Source organism: Phocoena sinus, chromosome 9 (genome assembly GCF_008692025.1).
Source record: "Phocoena sinus isolate mPhoSin1 chromosome 9, mPhoSin1.pri, whole genome shotgun sequence".
In the NCBI taxonomy this organism is placed as follows: Eukaryota; Metazoa; Chordata; class Mammalia; order Artiodactyla; family Phocoenidae; genus Phocoena; species Phocoena sinus.
In genome coordinates this window covers 11691400-11710741 of record NC_045771.1, presented here as the reverse complement: position 1 = coordinate 11710741, position 19342 = coordinate 11691400, and the positions used below count along the sequence as shown (strand labels likewise).

Below are 19342 nucleotides of genomic sequence, written 5' to 3'. Positions count from 1 at the left end.
AAGGGCAAGAGGTGGTTAGCAAAGCTCTGTCCCTCAGATTCCCTGCTTTCTGAAATGCCCCCCATCTGTTCTCTTCTGCTCTCTTTCTTCCTTCCCTGTCCCCCTCTCCCCTCTCCTTTCTGCGCATCCATAGAACAGGCCTCGAGCCCTGATTATGTACCAGGCACTGTGTTAGGTGTTGGGTTCCAAGGAACTTTCAATCCTGGGGGAACTCAGAGATGTAAATAAATAACTATACCTGAAAGTGCTAAGTGCTCTGATAGTCCAGAATTCCGAGAGAACAAGGGAAGGGAAGGACTGTTTTTACCTGCGGAGGGGGATCGGGGATACCTCCCCAGAGAAGGCGCCATTGAGCTAACCATGAGGAATCCCCTGTCCAAATGCAGCAGCTCCTCCACGAGGAAGTAACCACACTCCCTTGGCATAAATGACTTCCTATCATCTCTGACTGTCACCTACGGAGGAGAGGGCTGGGGGTCTTGGGCTGGCCAGCAGCCGTTCTCGCAGAGAGCAAGGGGAGACGAACCTTATCTAGTTCACGGGATTTTCCTAGGTCTGGGCCTCTTCTCCATTCATCTAATTATGGGCTGCATTTCCTTGTTTTCCTTCTTCATTTCCGATAAAAATGAGGCTTAGCCAGGTGTTAGGTAATTCTCTTGTAAGTTTTTTCTTTGCATCTAATCACAGTCTATTCCCTGATTCTTGGTATGTTTAAAGACTATTTTCTTTGCATCTTTTTTTTTTCCTTTATTTATTTTTGGCTGCTTTGTGTCTTCGTTGCTGCACGCGGGCTTTCTCTAGTTGCGGCGAGCAGCGGGTACTCTTCATTGCAGTGCGCGGGTTTCTCATTGCGGTGGCTTCTCTTGTTGCGGAGCATGGGCTCTAGGCACGTGGGCTTCAGTAGTTGTGGCTCACGGGCTCTAGAGCGCAGGCTCAGTAGTTGTGGCGCACAGGCTCAGTTGCTTCATGGCATGTGGGATCTTCCCGGACCAGGGCTCGAACCTGTGTCCCCTGCATTGGCAGGCGGACTCCCAACCACTGTGCCACCAGGGAAGTCCTCTTTGCATGTTTTAAGTCTATCTTTTATACCCTTATTAGCTTCCTTACTTTGTCTCCACCAACTCTTGCTATTTTTCTATCTGTTTACCTTCTCATTTGTGTTCCAGCAACTACTCTCAGAAACAGTACAACTTAGGACTCTTAATTAGGTTTCCTTCTACCTCACCCACCTTTCTTTTTTTTTAAAAAAATATTTATTCATTTGGTTGCATCAGGTCCTAGTTGCGGCCCGCGAACTCTTAGTTGCGGCACGCACGTGGGATCTACTTCCCTGACCAGGGATCATCACCCACCTTTCTTAAGCATAATTGTTTATAGCTTCTTCTGGCCTCTTTGTTTTCGCCCTGGATTTGGTCCTTTTCAGTCAGGTTTTTAATATTAATTTTTTTAAAAAATGTGGATGAATCCTCTTTCCTTTCTTGCAATATCGAGTATTGTCAGCTCTCACAAAGCCCTTTCCTATTCGTTTTTCTTATTTCTTCCCTAACAGTTGCATGGTACGTGGTGCATGGGAGAAGGGAGGAGAGATTGAGGGGGGTGTTAAGGAGAGTCCCTGTAAATCTTGAGCTCTGCTTGGCACTCCAGTGAGCACCTGCTCTGGAAGCTTTCTCTTCTGTAACTTTTCTTGCAGAAATTTTTCAAATCCCTGTGGATACCAGACAACTGTGAATCTCACCCAACCTTGCTTTCTAAGGGATGGAAAGGGCACGACCACCTGACCCTCAGGTTTTGTGGGTTAAACCCCCTCATTTCCCATCCTCTCTGTATCTTGTTGAACCACATCCCTGGCCTGCAAAAAACTGCTAGCCTGAGCAGGTATATGGTTTTGAGCATGGCACACTCTAAGAGATCATCACTTCCCAGTTCTGCTCCCCCTGTGATTGAAGTTTCAGCAAAAGCTCCTTGGGTCCACGGGGTGGGAGTGTGGGAGAGAGCCTCACACTTTTGTCTGCACCTGACCCTACTTCCTGGCCCCTACAGGAGTGCTGTTTAGCATCGAGGTCACCTCTACCTACTTTGCCGTGAGGAACTACTGGCGAGGATTCTTTGCAGCCACGTTCAGCGCCTTTGTTTTCCGAGTGCTAGCCGTGTTCAACAAGGATGCTGGTAACAGGGGAGCCCTGGGGTGGAGGCGGTGTGAAATAGGGAGGCTGGTAATGGGGCGTGGAGGGAAGTTCTGTGGGGCAGTGCAGAAAAAGAGTGGATGGCATCATCTGAGAAGTGAGACCAAGGCCCAAGGGTATGTATAGGGCAAGGATACAGGTCATGGAATAGGGGAGAGTGTCTCAGCCAGGAGTGTTAGAAAAAGGAAATCAAATAGAAGAGGAGACATTGGGATGGGAGGAAGCTTTAATCCTTAAAACCTATGACCCTCGTTCCTTCTCGGTGTGTTTCTGTGATGCTCCCACCATAATCCTTGGCCTTTCCATCCTATAGTCACCATCACAGCTCTCTTCAGAACCAATTTCCGAATGGATTTCCCCTTTGACCTGCAGGAACTCCCAGCCTTTGCAGCCATCGGGTCAGTGGGTTTGTCTGCTCTGGAGGACAGTGGGGAACCAGGGCTGGGGCGTGGCTTTGCACTGGAAGGGACCCAAGTTGGGAAGGTGGGGTTGGTGTGGGTGAAGTGTAAATTGTTGGGGGGAGGTGGGTAGAAAGGGAAGGTGTGTGCTTGGTATTTGTTTCCCTGCGGTAGCCAGGTCCGAGGGATGACGGTATCATTTCTGCATAACTTACACCCTCAGGATTTGCTGTGGTTTCCTGGGAGCTGTATTTGTGTACCTGCATCGCCAAGTCATGCTCGGTGTCCGAAAGCACAAGGCCCTCAGCCGGTTTCTGGCTAAGCAGTGAGTCACCGCCCGTCTTCTGCCCTGCCTGTTTACCTTGTGGTTTCTCCAAGAGTTCCTCCCTTTTAATCTTTGTGGAAGGCGTTAGATGCCTTTAGGTGGCTTGTGATAAAATATAGAAGCCCTGATACTGTACAGGGATGAATGGTGTAGTTTCCCCTTTAAAGACTGCTTGTTGGTGGAGAGAATTCTCTGTCTAATGGCCTGAGACTACAGTAGACTCCAGTTTTACTGTAGTAGACTACAGTAAAACTTTGGCTTACCAGAGTCCAGAGAGTTGTCCACGGTGGCCTGGCTAAATTAGGGTGAGGATTAACTGTTTCTTTTTCAGCCGCCTGCTCTATCCTGGAATTGTTACCTTTGTCATCGCCTCCTTCACCTTCCCACCAGGAATGGGACAATTCATGGCTGGAGAGGTCAGCTCCAAGGGTGACCTCTGAGGGTGGGAGTCAGGTCACTGAGCACATGACTGGGACAAAGCCAGGATGGGGCCACATGGAAAAGAGGAAAGAGCACAGGTGTCCCTCAGGCTTCTGAGCATATGTGCTTTTGCCCAAGGATAGACTCTCTCCCTGAGAAAAAAGCAAAAGGGTCCCGTGAAAAATGAAACTGGGGAATTGGTTCTCTTAAAAAAACGGAAGTACCGAACATCCCTGGAGAACCGCTCCCTTTTGCTTCCTCCTCTCACAGTTGATGCCTCGCGAAGCCATCAGTACCCTGTTTGACAACAACACGTGGGTAAAGCATGTAGGGGACCCTGAAAGCCTGGGCCAGTCAGCTGTGTGGATCCACCCAAAAGTCAATGTCGTCATCATCATCACCCTCTTCTTCATCATGAAGGTACCTCTCCCTACATTCCTGGCTCCCTGGGCTTCTGTTTTCAACCTGGGAACCGGGGTGTGCATAGGGTAGGGAACGGTAAAACTTCATTTGATCTTCGTCCAACCTAATAAAAAAACAGTTTGGAAACCAGAACGTAAGTAAGTTTCTCATCTAGAGAAGTGAACCAATATCTGGGTTAATGTTCCATTCATGTCAGCTTAGTGATGTTGCCATAGTTATTATAACCCTTCTAAAGGTTCCGCTTGCTAAATTATTGAGACAGCAGCCAAGTAAGTAAGGACAAGAGCTTAGCAATACAGATAACTGTGTAAAGACCTCAGATAAATTAACCAAATCCCCCCACATGTTAGATAATTAGGTACTTCATTCTCCATGCATCTGATTATCCATTTTCAGATGATTTGCATATCCATTTTTCCCCCAGTCTAGTGGATGATCTCTTTTCTAGAATTACAAAAGGGATAAAATATTTAAATCCACTTTATTAGTGACTATAAATAATTCTTATAAATGTTATTATTCTCTATTTAGGTAGTGAGGCTGTGAGGATTTTGCCATTCTTAAACCATTTTCTTCTAACTTCAATTAGGAAACAAAAGCTGATCTCTTTTATAACAGTTCTTTTGCATATTTGCCCGTTAGGGATCACGTGTTTATAGACTTCTCAATTACTGCCTTATACAAGTATATTTTTATTTCCATCACTGGTTGTGACATCTGTTATAATTGCTGATTGCCTTTTTTTTCTCTTTTTTGATGATTGCCTCATTATTAATAGTATGTCTTGCTTGAATAACCCAACATTTTCCTCTATATATTAGGGCCTTCATTTGAAAGTCTGTCCACATTAATCTTTCATGTTTTTTCGTACCTTGCTATTAACTTATTCTTGATATTTATTGTGAATCTATATTTCCCCAGGATATGAGTCACTAAGTTATATTTATATTGTAATAGCTGTAGTGGGTTCGTTTATTCAATAAATGTTCTCAGGCACCTACTGTGTGCCAAATATGTAATACTTGATTATTGATCTTTGGTGAATCTAACGCTTATGGTTGAAAAAAATTATTTTCAAATTTCCTTCGTGGTTTTTTGCTGCTCATTTAATGTGCTTGTCAATGGTCTTATCCTTAGAGATACCAGGTGCTTGACACACCAGGTTCCAATTCCGTTACTTATGTTCTCAGGATTTGCTGTGGGGTTTCTGGAGGCTGTATTTATGTATGTTCTTTTTCATTCCATTCCAGGGGGATTAATTGGGTCTGTGGCTTCCATATTTTGCACACCCACTTTATTACTTAGATCATTTTCATTTCTTCCTTCAAAAGATTTGATATTTTTATCATAAAGAAGTTCTCAGTGTCTTGTTAGGGGTCTGATTTTGGGACTTTCGTTATAGAGCTTATCTTCTCTAATTTATAAACCCCAGCTTCCTGTGATTGGTTGTTGAGCATACAAACCCATCTGCAGTAACCAAGTCCAAGTTTTGATGGCATCTCAGAATTTCTTGTTCAGTGATAACAATGGTATTTTTCTGATACTCCTCTAGACTGAGCTGTATGGTAACTTCGGGATCATATATACTTTTGAAATGTTAAGCGTTTGAAAATTTTTGGAGAAACAAAATTCTGTATGTATTTTCAACATTTCCTTCCCACTTGACCTCATTTCCTCAGATTCCCAAGTATATCTCTGGATTTCACCTTACAGGTTAAAATTTATTCTGAGAAACCTACTTGGATTATATATCAGGACTCAACTGTATGTCATTCTTATTAATTTCTCACTGAATTACATCCTCAACAATGTCTACATAATAAGTGAATCAAGAAGAAACTCACATTTCTTGGGCTATATTTCAAGCCCAACAGTTTGAAGCAGGCCTATGCTATTCTATAATATTTTAAATGTAAAACCATTCACTGCTATAAATCCATGATATTACCTAGTAATCACTGCTTCCAGCATTTTCACTGTCTTATCATTGGACGCATAACCATACCCTTGTTATTTCCAAAGTGTGGACAATAGGGTGCGTAGGCACATTAAAACATACAAGTGGGGCTTCCCTGGTGGTGCAGTGATTGAGAGTCTGCCTGCTAATGCAGGGGATGTGGGTTCGTGCCCCGGTCCGGGAAGATCCCACATGCCGCCGAGCGGCTGGGCCCGTGAGCCATGGCCGCTGAGCCTGTGCGTCTGGAGAGACCACAGCAGTGAGAGGCCCGCGTACCGCAAAAAAAAAAAAACATACAAGTGACTTAGAACTATTTTTCCACAGTTTGATTTGAAATTTAGCTTATGTGGTCTTCTGGCAGTCTCAGTGCTCACAGATAAGATTCTCAGTTCAGCTCTTTATAACATTGATGAAGGGAACTTCCATCTTCTCAATTTTAAGACATGGAAGGCATCACCATGTTGTAACTCTGGAGTGTTTATAATGAGTATGAATATAATTACAACATCTCAGTTTCCTTTTTAATAAGTCTAACATTATTACCTAGATCCCTGAGTTCTCAGTACTGCCTGAGGCTCTGTAGCATTCTTGCCTAATCTTCCTATGGTTCCTTCCTGTGAAGGGTTTAAATAAAGTAGACTCTGTGATAAGGGGTCTCTAGTTTCCCAGTTCTCTAGAACTGGGTGTCTAAAATCTTGGGAATTATTGGTGTTCCAGATCACTTACCCTGCTTCTGGATCTTCCCTTTCATGTGCTAACAGCTCAAAAAGAATGCTAGTCTCGTGTCATTCTCTGTGCTATAGGAGTTGATAACTTCAGTGGCCCCTGATCCTGTTGCTATTCTTACACTTACCTTGGAGGATACTCTGAAGTTCATCCTCTGAAATCAGACCAATCAGCCACCTATTATCTTTATTACTGGAGCTTTCAGATTAACCTGAGCCTACAAAATCCCTATGGCTTTCATGTACTTATTCCAAAGAGACAGTACAGAATAGTTCAAGGGGTCTCAAAATGTTGTATGTCAGGATCACTTAAGCGCCAGCAAGCGCCTAGAACTCTGTCTCCAGACAGTCTGATGGGGTAGCCTCCAGTGGTGTCTGGTCATCCGCAGTTTAAACAAGTTCCCCTGAAAGCATTACTGTTGGATGTTTTAAGCAAATATTAGCTCTACGTGTTTCTGCTTTGCATGAATACTGTTTGACCAAACTCTCTTCTTTCCTTCCATCCTTCCTTCCTTCCTACGTACTTACTTAACTTACCTACCTACATCCTGCCTGCATTTACTGAGCACTGTGCCAGTGCTGAGAGAAGGCAAACACGACAAGATACACTCTTGTTACACACTCGAAGAATTTGCAATCTGTATCCTCTTCAATTGTATGTTTAACTTTGCTGCTGTCAACTGTTTTAAACAGTCCTATTCTGAAATGACGACATATGTATTTTGCCTCTTCTCAGAGATTGTCTCCTGAGGACAGCCCTGGCTCAGAAGACTCTCTCTCTAAAGTTCAGAAAATTAGGAAACTTATTTCTCATTAGTTTACAATAAAGTTCGTGCAGTGTTTAAATTGTAAATACTTTGAGCCTGGCAATTTTCTTTTGACCTTTAGCTGTTGTCATCTTTCACCAAATTAGTTTGAGATCTTTTTCTAAGATCGGCTTACTTATTTTGGAAATGATATGTAAACCTGTTGCTTAATTGTTATATTATGTCTCATATGTTTATTTCTCTTACAGATATTTCGAAAGTTCAACCACTCCTCCTTTTTCCATTCGGTTTCTCAGTTCCTTTGCGTTCTTTGCTGCAGAATGTATATATTGCTTTTGCTCAAATCATCCCAATTCCTGTTGGAATACTACCTTGGCCTTGGAGGTCCTTTCTATCACGCTGGCTGATTTAGCTGGCTCTCTCAGTGGGCTCTTGCGGGTTGGTCAGGACAGATCTGATTCTCTGATCCTTTGTTGAAGGTGATTTGATGTTAAAGGAAATGGCTCAGGCAGGACTCTCTTCACTCCAGGTTCCCTTGTGAGGCTTGCCATGTAGATGGCTTTGTAAATGATCATGTTGAAGTTAAAGCAATCATGCAGTAAGTCATTGTGACTTTACGGTTCTGCCACTTAGAGCTAGGGCTTTTTTTTCAGAAACAGTCTGGCCAGGAAAAGGTATCCTCCACGTTCAAGAGCTCAGGCTGCTTAGCTGAGGTGACCTTTGTGGGCTAAGAGGATACAGTAGGCTAGGGCCCTTTGGGGGGCAGTGACAGAGGAGTCCTCTGGGGCCTCACTCCTTGTTTTTATTGCCTAAAGGCAAATATTGTCACTCCAGGTAGGAACAATTTGGGTTGATCGCCTGGAGGAACCTTCTTATAGTGTCGGCTTTGGTGAGCTTTTAGCCTGAGCGCGCCATGTGTTTTTGGTTCTGGAGGAAGGGTGACAGACAGGATGGCTTCCAGAAGGATTAGCTATCCCAGGATGTCTGTAACTCTTGAAGCAAGAAGGAGGAGGATAGTGGGAAGGAGGTTGAGAGAGAGAGAGAGAGAGAGAGAGAGAGAGAGAGAGAGAGAGTGTGTGTGTGTGTGTGTGTGTGTGTGTGTGTGTGTGTGTATTGGGCAGAGTTGAGAGGGTGTCCTGACGCCTCTTTTTACCCCAGTTCTGGATGTCCATCGTGGCCACCACTATGCCCATACCCTGCGGAGGCTTCATGCCTGTGTTTGTGCTCGGTAAGTTCTGATGGGAAGCCTGGGATCTTACTGATGGCTGCAGTAAGATCTGATGGCTGCTGGGATCTTACTGGTGTACTGAGAAAATAAGGAAAGGCCTGCAAGGCTGGGGGTTTGTATTTAGTCTTAATGCCCAAGGAGGTATGGCTCTGAAAAAAGAGGATAAAGACCTTGAATCTCTCAACACCTTCCTTCCTTTTGTCTCTCCCTAGGAGCTGCATTTGGAAGGCTGGTAGGAGAGATCATGGCCATTCTTTTCCCAGATGGCATCTTATTTGATGACATCATCTACAAGATCCTACCTGGGGGCTATGCAGTAATTGGTGAGACACATTCCACCGTCCTGTCACCCCAAATACCCACACTCGAACTCTCCCATGATATCTGTATTCCAGGCTACACAATATGGTTTTAATTTAATGCCGTTTAATTCAACTTTTATTCACATAATCAACCCTTGGCTCTGACTCTCATTAGCTCTTATTAAACATCTCTGAGCCTTAGTTTTTTTTTTTTTCGGTACGCGGGCCTCTCACTGTTGTGGCCTCTCCCGTTGCGGAGCACAGGCTCCGGACGCGCAGGCTCAGCGGCCATGGCTCACGGGCCCAGCAGCTCCATGGCATGTGGGATCTTCCCGGACCGGGGTACGAACCCGTGTCCCCTGCATCGGCAGGCGGACTCTCATCCACTGCGCCACCGGGGAAGCCCAAGAGCCTTAGTTTCTTCATGTAGAAAAGGGATTATGGGGATTAAATGAGATAACAAGGATGAGAGCACCTAGGACCACCTCTGAATGCTTGGTAAGGGCTTTTTTTTTTTTTCCCAAAGAATCGTGGAAACAACAGTGCAGGTGACTGGCTTGAATACTCCTAACCTGCAGATGTGCTCTTGTTAACGGGACTTAAGAGCACATGACTAAGAGCTAAGAAACATGGGCTCTGGACTCATCCCTGTCTTTTGTCACTGGACAACCATGGGGCAAGTTAGTGGCCTTTCTCCACCTTAGTTTCTTTATTCTAAAATGACTTCTGAGGTGTCTTACAGCCCTGACATTTTGAGAGTCTGAGATAATCTTTTTCTGTTAAATCTATAGTCCCTTCCAACCAAAAGCCATGTCTAACAAAATGACCAGTATACACCCCAGAATTATTATGCTTCCTCCCTCCCTCCCCTCCTCACTGAAATCCCGTAACACCTACGGCCATGCCTCCCTTTGATTTAGAGCTAACTAGCTTTAGGGTGCATACAGGGACCTTACTCCCCCATCACAGTTCTTTACAAAAACCTCCTTCATCAATAAGAGTCATCTGCTCTTAGTCCCCATCTTCATGCCTCTCAGGTATCCCCCCAATCTCCCTGGTGGACCTTTGCCAGTATAGCTCCTGTGTTAGTTTATGTTCTGAAGGATATTGGGTATACCATCCAGGAGAATCATTCCTCCCAATATTTCCCTTTTGTGACATTTTCTTGTTCCATTTTGATGTATGGCTTCCCCAGCATCTTTTCTCATAGACTATCTTCCCATATTTATTATTTTATTTTATTTTATTTTTTTTGCGGTACACGGGCCTCTCACTGTTGTGGCCTCTCCCGTTGCGGAGCACAGGCTCCGGACACGCAGGCTCAGCGGCCATGGCTCATGGGCCCAGCCGCTCCACTGCATGTGGGATCTTCCCAGACCGAGGCACAAACCCGCGTCCCCTGCATCGGCAGGCGGACTCTCAACCACTGCGCCACCAGGGAAGCCCTCTTCCCATATTTAAATAACAAATATAGTTAATGCACTAGGGACTATTTCGGTTGGTGGGAAAACATAACCAAAAACAAGTAAGACAGATTCTATCGTCAAAGAGCTTATGGAATCATAATGACTTAGATCTGCAAGGGCCTTAGAACTTATCTAATGACCCCTTTCATCTTAGAGATGAGAGCATGGGATCCCAGTAGAATTAAGTTCTATTCATACAGTTGAGAAATAGTAGAGTCAGCATCTCATTGATCCAAGTCTACAGCATGATTCCTGAATTTTGACTCTGTCCACTCATAAATTGTTGGCATCAAAACCTGAGGTCTGGGCTTCCCTGGTGGTGCAGTGGTTAAGAACCTGCCTGCCAACACAGGGGACACGGGTTCGACCCCTGGTCCGGGAAGATCCCACGTGCCGCAGAGCAACTAAGCCCACGTGCCACAGCTACTGAAGCCTGTGCGCCTAGAGCCCATGCTCCGCAACAAGAGAAGTCACCGCAGTGAGAAGCCCACGGACCACAACGAAGAGTAGCCCTCTCTCGCCACAAGTAGAGAAAGCTCGCGCAGCAACAAAGGCCCAACGCAGCCATAAATAAATAAACTTATAAACAAAACAGAACAAAACCTGAGGCCCAAGGTAAAACGCTGTAAATGGGTTTTTAAATGCTCAGAGTGATCCAAACTTTTAAAAGCAAGGAATAGATGCCACATCACCATCTTTATTTTATAAATGAAACTTTGGCCACACACAAAATTTTTGTAAATTGCCGAAGGTCATAGAATGAGATCAAAATGATGAGTTTCTAACAGTTCAGCATTCTAACCCTTTACTCCTGACAAATGGTTATCTCAGGAGTGTTGGCACTGCCCAGGATCATGTGTCCCCACCCTGTGTCACTCCCGTCACATCCCCATGTAGCCCCCATGACAAGAAAGGCAGCCCTAACCCACCGGTACACTCGTGTGTCTCATTCTAGGAGCAGCAGCGCTGACTGGTGCAGTATCCCACACAGTCTCCACAGCCGTGATTTGCTTCGAACTAACGGGTCAGATCGCTCACATCCTACCCATGATGGTGGCTGTTATCTTGGCCAACATGGTGGCTCAGAGCCTGCAGCCCTCCCTTTATGACAGCATCATCCAGGTCAAGAAGCTACCCTACTTGCCTGACCTTGGTTGGAACCAGCTCAGGTCAGAGGCACCAGCTGGAATTAGTTCAGATTTGATGGGGTTGGTGTGAGAGGTTCTGAGATTGAGCATGACGTTAAGGTCAACGTCTGGAAGCACTGCTTTTTACTTATTTTTATGTTCCCACGCACTTCATAAATATTATGAGTGATCAAATGCATGGCAGACCTCACGGGAGGAGTGGAAGGAACAGGCACGTGGTAAGGCTAACCCTGCCTGTGCTTTCTCCCTCTGCAGCAAATTTACAGTCTTTGTTGAGGACATCATGGTACGGGACGTGAAGTTTGTTTCAGCTTCTTGCACTTATGGGGAGTTGCGAAACTTGCTCCAGACCACCACAGTCAAGACTTTACCACTGGTCGATTCAAAAGGTCAGTGGGAGGGAAGGAAGCAGATTCCTGAGCTAGTGACCTGAACAAGGGCTCCACAGAAGTGGAGGCGGCACTGTGGAGTCGGCTTGTCTGAGGGGCTACTCAGGCTGCTGCAGGACGCTCAGCCTTAGGGAACATGGTCATCTTCAAGGAAGGAAAAACACAGCCATAACACAAGCACAAGAAGACAGTTTAAAAAGCCAGTGAAAGAAATACAATTGATTTTCATTAGTCCTTTTAGTTATGTTCTATAAAGTTTCCAAGAACACTGAATTAGGTACACTATACTGAACCATTGCTCCTAGAGGAAATTGAGGGTGAGGTTCCTGCAAGCCTCTGGTCACAACACTTTCTTCAAGTAATCAAAGCAGACACTTGTCTTAGGTGTGTTTCTCCTTAAAGACACCTTATTCAATATCTGTTGTTAATTCATCAGCATTGAACTCACCATGACCAACAGAAGGTTAGCTCATGGCTGAACAAAGCTTTTATCTAACACACTTCTCTTCTCCATAAGGCACAGCACAGCCTTCCTGCTTAGGGGCAATTTTAAACAGCCAAATTGGGCTTCCCTGGTGGCGCAGTCATTAAGAATCCGCCTGCCAATGCAGGAGACACGGGTTCGAGCCCTGGTCCGGGGAGATCCAACATGCCGCTGAGCAACTAAGCCCGTGTGCCGCAACTACTGAGCCTGTGCTCTACAGCCCGTGAGCCACAACTACCGAGCCCATGTGCCACAACTACTGAGCCTGCACTCTAGAGCCCATGCTCCGCAACAAGCGAAGCTACCACAATGAGAAGCCTGCGCACCGCAACGAAGACCCAATGCAGCCAAAAATAAATAAAATAAATAAATTTAGAAAACAAAAACCCTTAAAAAAACAGCAAAATCACCAACACAAAACACAAAAAGTGCAAAAAACATGGCATTCAATGGACCACGAAAGAACATTTGTTTACAATATGAAAGCTGGAAAAAAAAAAGGGCAGAGCATCACTTTGTTCAGACTCAGCTTGGAATGTGTGCGTGGGGTAACTCAAATTTTTTGCTGCTCTGCACATGTCTATGAATGATGGGAAAAGTACTGCAAATATTGATTTTGGGTTACAAAGATATTTAAGCCCGTAGGTGAATTCACAAATAGGGAATCTGAGAATAATGAGGCCTGGCTATAAATCTTACGGCCCCTTATGTGGTTCTCATTGCTACCTAGCTAAGTGATAGCTGATTTTTCATGCCCAATTTGAGGAGCAGATGAAACTGTTCCATATGAAGGAGTGAACGTGTTTAATGAGCAGTGATTTCACCTCCTTCACCATCCTTTCTGCCCACCTTTGGCACTTAATCTTGCTTTGTATTATTTCTTATTGTGGTTTCTATATCTATGTCTTATCTTCCTCAGTAGATTGTGTATCCCTTGAGGGCAGAGACTATAACACCTGTCTCACTCAAACTGCCTCCTTATAGGTATTTACTGGATATTAAATAAATACGTGTCTAATGATTGTATTAGTGTAATAGAATCATTTAGAGATACTTGGAGCCATTTAACTTGTTAGCTCTAATTTCAGATCATCAGAGTATCCAAACTACTCAAATTAGCTTAGTTTTAATATTTTCCCAAATCCCAAACACCTTTCAGTGGCCTCTAAAGCAGTGGTTTCTCACTGGAGTAGGGGTACAGCCGATGGGCTGCAGGGTTTTCATAATAATGACTAAGACCTCATGGTAAGATTTGTCTCAGTAACACTGCTGCAATCTTATGGCCTCAAAACTTAATGAAAATGTTAATTATAGTAGCAGAATTCTGATAAATATATAAAAGACCTTCCCAGGAAAAGTAGGCATTCTGTTTATACCTACGAGGACCCAGAGTCTTTAAGTGATTAAACATCAGATATCCTTGTAGACTTCTTTCAAAGTATACTCGTTCATCTCAGTATGAATGGCTTTTAATGTGTCTTCTTTTGGAGACAGTATTGATTAGCCTATTTTAATACCAAGTTCACCTATTTACAAACAATCTATGTAAGGGCTGCATCAAAATAAGTACAAATTATCACCAATTAGTGTACTATCAATTGGGGCTCTAAGTGCTAAATGGGTGAAATAATAGGGATTGAGTGAGATCAATCCTCAATGAGTTTTTAGGAAGAGAGGGTAAGAGCTGAAAAAAGATTGGGTGCTGGGCTTCTGTCCCTGACTCCACCCTGCCGAGCAGGCCCGGGTGGGAGCGTAATTGAGCGGGCCCTCAGGCTGAGCTTGGATCTCCCCCAGATTCGATGATCCTGCTTGGCTCCGTGGAGCGTTCAGAACTGCAGTCCCTTCTGCAGCATCACCTGTGTCCTGAGCGGAGGCTGCAGTTAGCCCAGGACATGGCAAGGAAGTTGTCAGAGCTGCCCTTCGACGGGAAGGTGCGGCAGGCTGGGGAGGGGCGCCGTGGCGTCCAGGGTCGACCTGAGTCTTTTGCCTTTGTGGATGAGGATGAAGATGAGGACCTCTATGGGAAGCCCGAGGTGAGTGGGCTGGGAAGGGCCGGGTGAACAGGGTAGATGGGGCAAAGGGAAAATAGGAAGAGAGAGGGAAGATGCTGATCATTGACAAAGTCAAAGAGACAAGTGCCCCTGGGTCCAGGGACTGAAGGAGGTAAGGTTGCAACTGATGGTACCGTGAGAATTCAAAGTGCTCTAAGGACTTCTGAACTGAATAGAGTTAGATGGGTTTCCCAGGACACCACCTGGTAAAGACAGGAAAAGGTAGCCTCTTCTCTGGGACTGAGAACTTTTTCTATTCTTTACAGCTGCCTCCTCTTCCTCCTCCTCACCCCTTTCCTACTGCTCCACTGCCCCCTGAAGAGCCCAACGGGCCCCTGCCCGGCCACAAACAGCAGTTGGAAGCACCGGAGCTTGAAGGTAAAGATTCTCCCATCATGCACCTCACCCTTGCCTCATGCCTTGTGGTTGTGTCTGGGCACTCCTCAACCTAAGGGCTCCTACTATGAGGAGGCGTGAGGCCTGAGGATGGTGGGAGGGGGGTTTCTATTCTTCGAGTCTCCACGTTACCATCCCAAGGCATGGGGGCAAGGGCTGGATTAGGAGGATGGAAGGGGAGAGTTCCTGTGGAGGTGAAGCACCTAGAAGTATGGACCTTTTGTGGCGAAGTGTCAGGACCACTTGAAGCCCCTGACCATTTCCTCCCAGGATGGATATGGCTTTCTTTCCATTTCCATTCACTCACCACTCCTCTCAGGTCAACGACCCTCCATCTTTCAGTCCCTGCTGCGCTGCTTGCTGGGCAGAGCTCGCCCCACAAAGAAAATGACCCAGGTGAGAGGAGATGTGTTGGGGGCGGGGGACATGGGACAGGGAGCTTGTCTTTGAGGAGCAAGAAACCCATGATCCTTAAATCAGGAGAGAAGAGGTCCCACCAAGAAGAAGCTTCATCATACGGAAGGGAGGGTGGGTTGGAAAGAGGCATCTGTGGCTTGGCCAGGGAGAGATGGCTATGGTTCCACTTGGAAGAAAAGGGAAGGAACTTGGACCTCTGTCTTTCTTCTCTAGGATTCAGAGGATTTAGTGGATAACATGTCACCTGAAGAGGTAAGTAAAGGAAACAGGAACCTGGGGTGGGTTGTTTTGTCACAAGAACATATTGCTCACTTTTTTCGACCTTCTCCATTGTGTTGTTGTAAGAGTAACATGTGAGTCTAGGCAGGAAAGCATTCTGAGAGGTTGGAAATGAGGTGTGACCATGGAGACAGTACTGAGCACGTTGCTCGGAGGTAGGGGAACGTGGTGGTGTCCTCATGGGGACCGGCGTCATTTCAGGAGAGGGAAGTTTTCAGCCTCTGTGTGTAGAGGCGCCCATGGTGCTAGGATGACCCTTAGAGCTTTTAGACATTAGGGAAGTTCTAGACCAGGCAGAGGCTATGCGGGATGGATGAGATTTACCTGCAGGAAAATGGCACCGGGTAGCCAGCACTTACGCAAACCAATGTGGAAGAACAACATTGAAACTAAGATGGGGAATTCAGTGTCTGGTGAGGTTACTCTGCTGGATTGATCAGGGTCCTGAGACAGTGGACAATGAGAAGATTCCAGGAAGCGAGACTGGGAAGAACCACAAACTGTGGGCAGATTTTGGCAGTGGCGCCTCATTGGGACAAATCACTATCCCCTATAGAATCCATGAGAGGGAAAATCAAGCACTGAGTGGGTTTGGTTGTGCCGAGTGAACAGACCGTGGCACAGCGAGTGGGAGCAGGTGGCTGAGCTGCGCCATCAGAGCTACCCTGGCGTGTGGAGAGACACCGACAGCGTCCGTTAGCAACCATTCCACTTAGTAGAAGAACGCAGCTTGCTTCGAAGGCTGAAAGGTAGAGCTTTAAAAGTATGTAGCTGAGCTTCCCTGGTGGCGCAGTGGTTGACAGTCCGCCTGCCGATGCAGGGGACACGGGTTCGTGCCCCGGTCCGGGAAGATCCCACATGCCGCGGAGCGGCTGGGCCCGTGAGCCATGGCCGCTGAGCCTGCGCGTCCGGAGCCTGTGCTCCGCAGTGGGAGAGGCCGCAACAGTGAGAGGCCCGCGTACCGCAAAAAAAAAAGTATTATTGGTTTGAGCACCCTAGTAAGGCACTCCTTAATTGTAGTTATGGCCTATCTGATTCCTGCTTGTGGGCAGAAGGAATAGTTTGATTTTTTTCTTCTTTAATTTTTTTCTTTTTTAATACACTGAAGAAAGCCAACTAGCTGATCAATGAGCTTATTTAATGACCGCTGGAAATAAAATGCAACTAGGGATCAAAAGAAAATAGATCATACATTTTTAGGTGATATCTTTCTCAAGGAAGATTTTAAGCAGCTCTCAACTCCCATGGGAACCACCAAGACTTTTTGAAAGGATAAGATTCAATAGGAGTCAAACTTCAGGATATTTTAACACAGTTTTCAGGCTAGATCAAGATGACCCTTGACAATATCAAGATGATACCTCTGGGAATAGTCAAAGAATTCAGTTCTAGGTTGCTAGGAGCGGGGTCTACTCTTCGTTGTGGTGCGTGGGCTTCTCATCGCGGTGGTTTCTCTTGTTGCAGAGCACAGGCTCTAGGTGCCCGGGCTTCAGTAGTTGCGGCATGCATGCTCAGTAGCTGTGGCACACGGGCTTAGTTGCTCCGTGGCATGTGGGATCTTCCCAGACTAGGGATCAAACCCGTGTCCCCTGCATTGGCAGGCAGATTCTTAACTACCGAGCCACCAGGGAAGTCCTATGTCTTGTTTAATTCTGCTGCTCTGTTAGGGATACACACAGTTAGAGCCCTGGTTTGTATTTGATGCTGAGATTTTTCAAGTCATGGAACACATCAGACAAAGAAAGAGCAGAAAAAAGCTGGGGGTCCCAGGAACACGATCAGCAGTCAAGGTCAGAAGCCCACCTCTGTGTAATCTTGGGCAGACACTTAAGCACTCCATGCTTCTGTTTTCTCATCTGTAGAACGGGGATAATGATAGGATTGTCGCAGAGGATTCAATGAGTGAAGCAGTTAGAATAATGCTTGGCACCGAGGAAGTGCTTGGTGCATGTGTACTGGAAATGGTTCTGTTAGTGTTGTTCCCTACGGGCAGGCAAAAAAGTAACCAGGGAGGCCAGAAATGATCATAGAATGCTCCCGGAGGACAGGACCAGCCAAACCAGGGTTGGCAAGTGGCTGCCCCCCGTCCTATAAGTAAATCCTTTCTGCAACATACCTGCTAAGTGGTCATCCATCCTGTGAGAATTTTGTGTGAACCTATAGTCAGGGAAGGTGAGAGTCTAGAGGAGGTGTGATTGCAGTCGGAAAGAGCAGGACGGGACAGATGGAAAGCACAGCACTGTGGACCAAACACGGGACACGAGAACTAGGGGATGGCCTTCGGTGACGTCCTCTGAAGCTTGAAACGTATAGATGTGGGCAAACAGGAAAACAAAGTAGTACCTCATTCAGAAGGGACTGCCTGAAAAGAGATTACAGAAAATTTAAAAATCACTTATGAGAACCAGAGCGATACTGGATTATTTAGAATCTTGGGGATTTTTGACGTGCACATCTAAAATCCAGAGGAAAGTTCAACTTTTGCCTTAATGCTTCGGTCATAGACAAAACAATGTAAACCAAACCAAACACACAGAAATGGCTTGTTTGAGTCAACAAAGTGCCATGTGACCCAGGACAGCTCTTCCAATCAAACAAGTCTTTGCCATGATCTGCTGTGTAAAAGGTCAGTGTGCTGGTTTCTCCATGACACACAGCAACTGAGACCACACAGCACTCCGGAGGAGTTCCGCCCAGGGGGCAGAATTAAGACAAACGCCAGCCTAAGATGGAACACGATCCATGCCGTTTCTGAAAAGCAGAGCCTGGCAGAGCGCGTCTGACCCGGAGTGTCAGGCGTAGGGTATGGGCGCAGGGTGGGGTTCTTGGGGAAACCCAGAACAGCAGTCGCAGAAGCGGAAGCACATCTGGCTTCACTGGAGCTGTGGGTGTTACAGGAGTAGTGGAAAATAAGGCTGGAGAGATGGGTTGGAAATAAGTGTTTGGGGCACCAGGACGAAGGAGCGTGTTCTGAGCACCTGAGGGTGAAGGTTGATTTGGGGCTGGAGGAGGGAAGAGAGCGGTGCGGCTCCCTGGGGGAAAGGGAAGAGGGCTAGTGGTCTGGAGGAGCTGTGACGGTTCACTGTGTATTTCAGGCTTCCGGGCCAGGGTGAGGAGGGCTGTTTGGGGTCAAGATCTGAGGTTTGAGGGGGCTCTGATACTGGGTGACGGCCCTCCTCTCCGGCAGATTGAGGCCTGGGAACGAGAGCAGCTGAGCCAGCCTGTCTGTTTTGACTCTTGCTGTATTGACCAGTCCCCCTTCCAGCTGGTGGAGCAGACGTCGCTGCACAAGGCAAGTCCTTGCCCGATGCCCACCGCCCACCGAGCAGGGCTGCTGGGAGGGCCGGGCGGTGCGGGGCCTCTGCATGCTGACCTGCCACCCTTTCCTCGCAGACTCACACGCTCTTCTCCCTGCTTGGCCTCCACCTTGCGTACGTGACCAGCATGGGGAAGCTCACGGGGGTGCTGGCCTTGGAGGAGGTAAGAGCGATTGTCCCATCTGAGCAGTGAGGAAGAGTGGGGCACAGGGTACAGGGTTGGGGAGTGGGCAGGGGTGGCCTTAACATCCGGGAAGTTCCTCCAGATTCCCCTCCTGTTTCTCATGCAGAGACTGGAGGGGGGCGGAAGTGCAGCCCTGTGCCCTTCTAAGGACAGCATGGGCTTGGGATGGGGGTTCAGGGCCCGAGTCATGGCTTCATAGGGGTGTGCTGTGGTGGTGCATGGAAGGGGGAGGAGATGGGAAGTGGCTGAAGAAGGCCTGAGGGTTGCTAGGAAGGGGCCGAAGGAGGTCCTGTGTCAGGGGTCTTGAGATTCACTGCTCTGTAGGTGGGGCTTTTCGTCCATCATGCCCCCTTTTTTCCTTCTTCTGTCTTCTCCTTTTGATCCATCCTCACCGTGCATCTTGCTTTCCCATGCTTTTTCCTTTTATCGTCTGCTCCTCTCTCGTGTCTGTTTCTCTCACTGCCCCTTTCTTCTTTTCCTCCC

At 46.6% G+C, this 19342-nt stretch overlaps 1 protein-coding gene across 1 annotated transcript in view; it reads left to right on the top strand.

Moving 5' to 3' along the window:
- Window positions 1–19342, top strand: part of CLCN1 (chloride voltage-gated channel 1) — a 31643-nt gene that overhangs the window by 11728 nt on the left and 573 nt on the right. Inside the window, exons 8-22 of the mRNA XM_032642426.1 lie at window positions 2041–2166; window positions 2497–2581; window positions 2805–2906; window positions 3238–3322; window positions 3597–3746; window positions 8357–8426; window positions 8639–8749; window positions 11150–11363; window positions 11598–11731; window positions 14010–14248; window positions 14533–14644; window positions 14982–15058; window positions 15293–15331; window positions 18546–18650; window positions 18752–18838. Of these exons, the coding sequence (XP_032498317.1) occupies window positions 2041–2166; window positions 2497–2581; window positions 2805–2906; window positions 3238–3322; window positions 3597–3746; window positions 8357–8426; window positions 8639–8749; window positions 11150–11363; window positions 11598–11731; window positions 14010–14248; window positions 14533–14644; window positions 14982–15058; window positions 15293–15331; window positions 18546–18650; window positions 18752–18838 (1736 nt within the window). The remainder of the gene's footprint in view (window positions 1–2040; window positions 2167–2496; window positions 2582–2804; window positions 2907–3237; window positions 3323–3596; window positions 3747–8356; window positions 8427–8638; window positions 8750–11149; window positions 11364–11597; window positions 11732–14009; window positions 14249–14532; window positions 14645–14981; window positions 15059–15292; window positions 15332–18545; window positions 18651–18751; window positions 18839–19342) is intronic.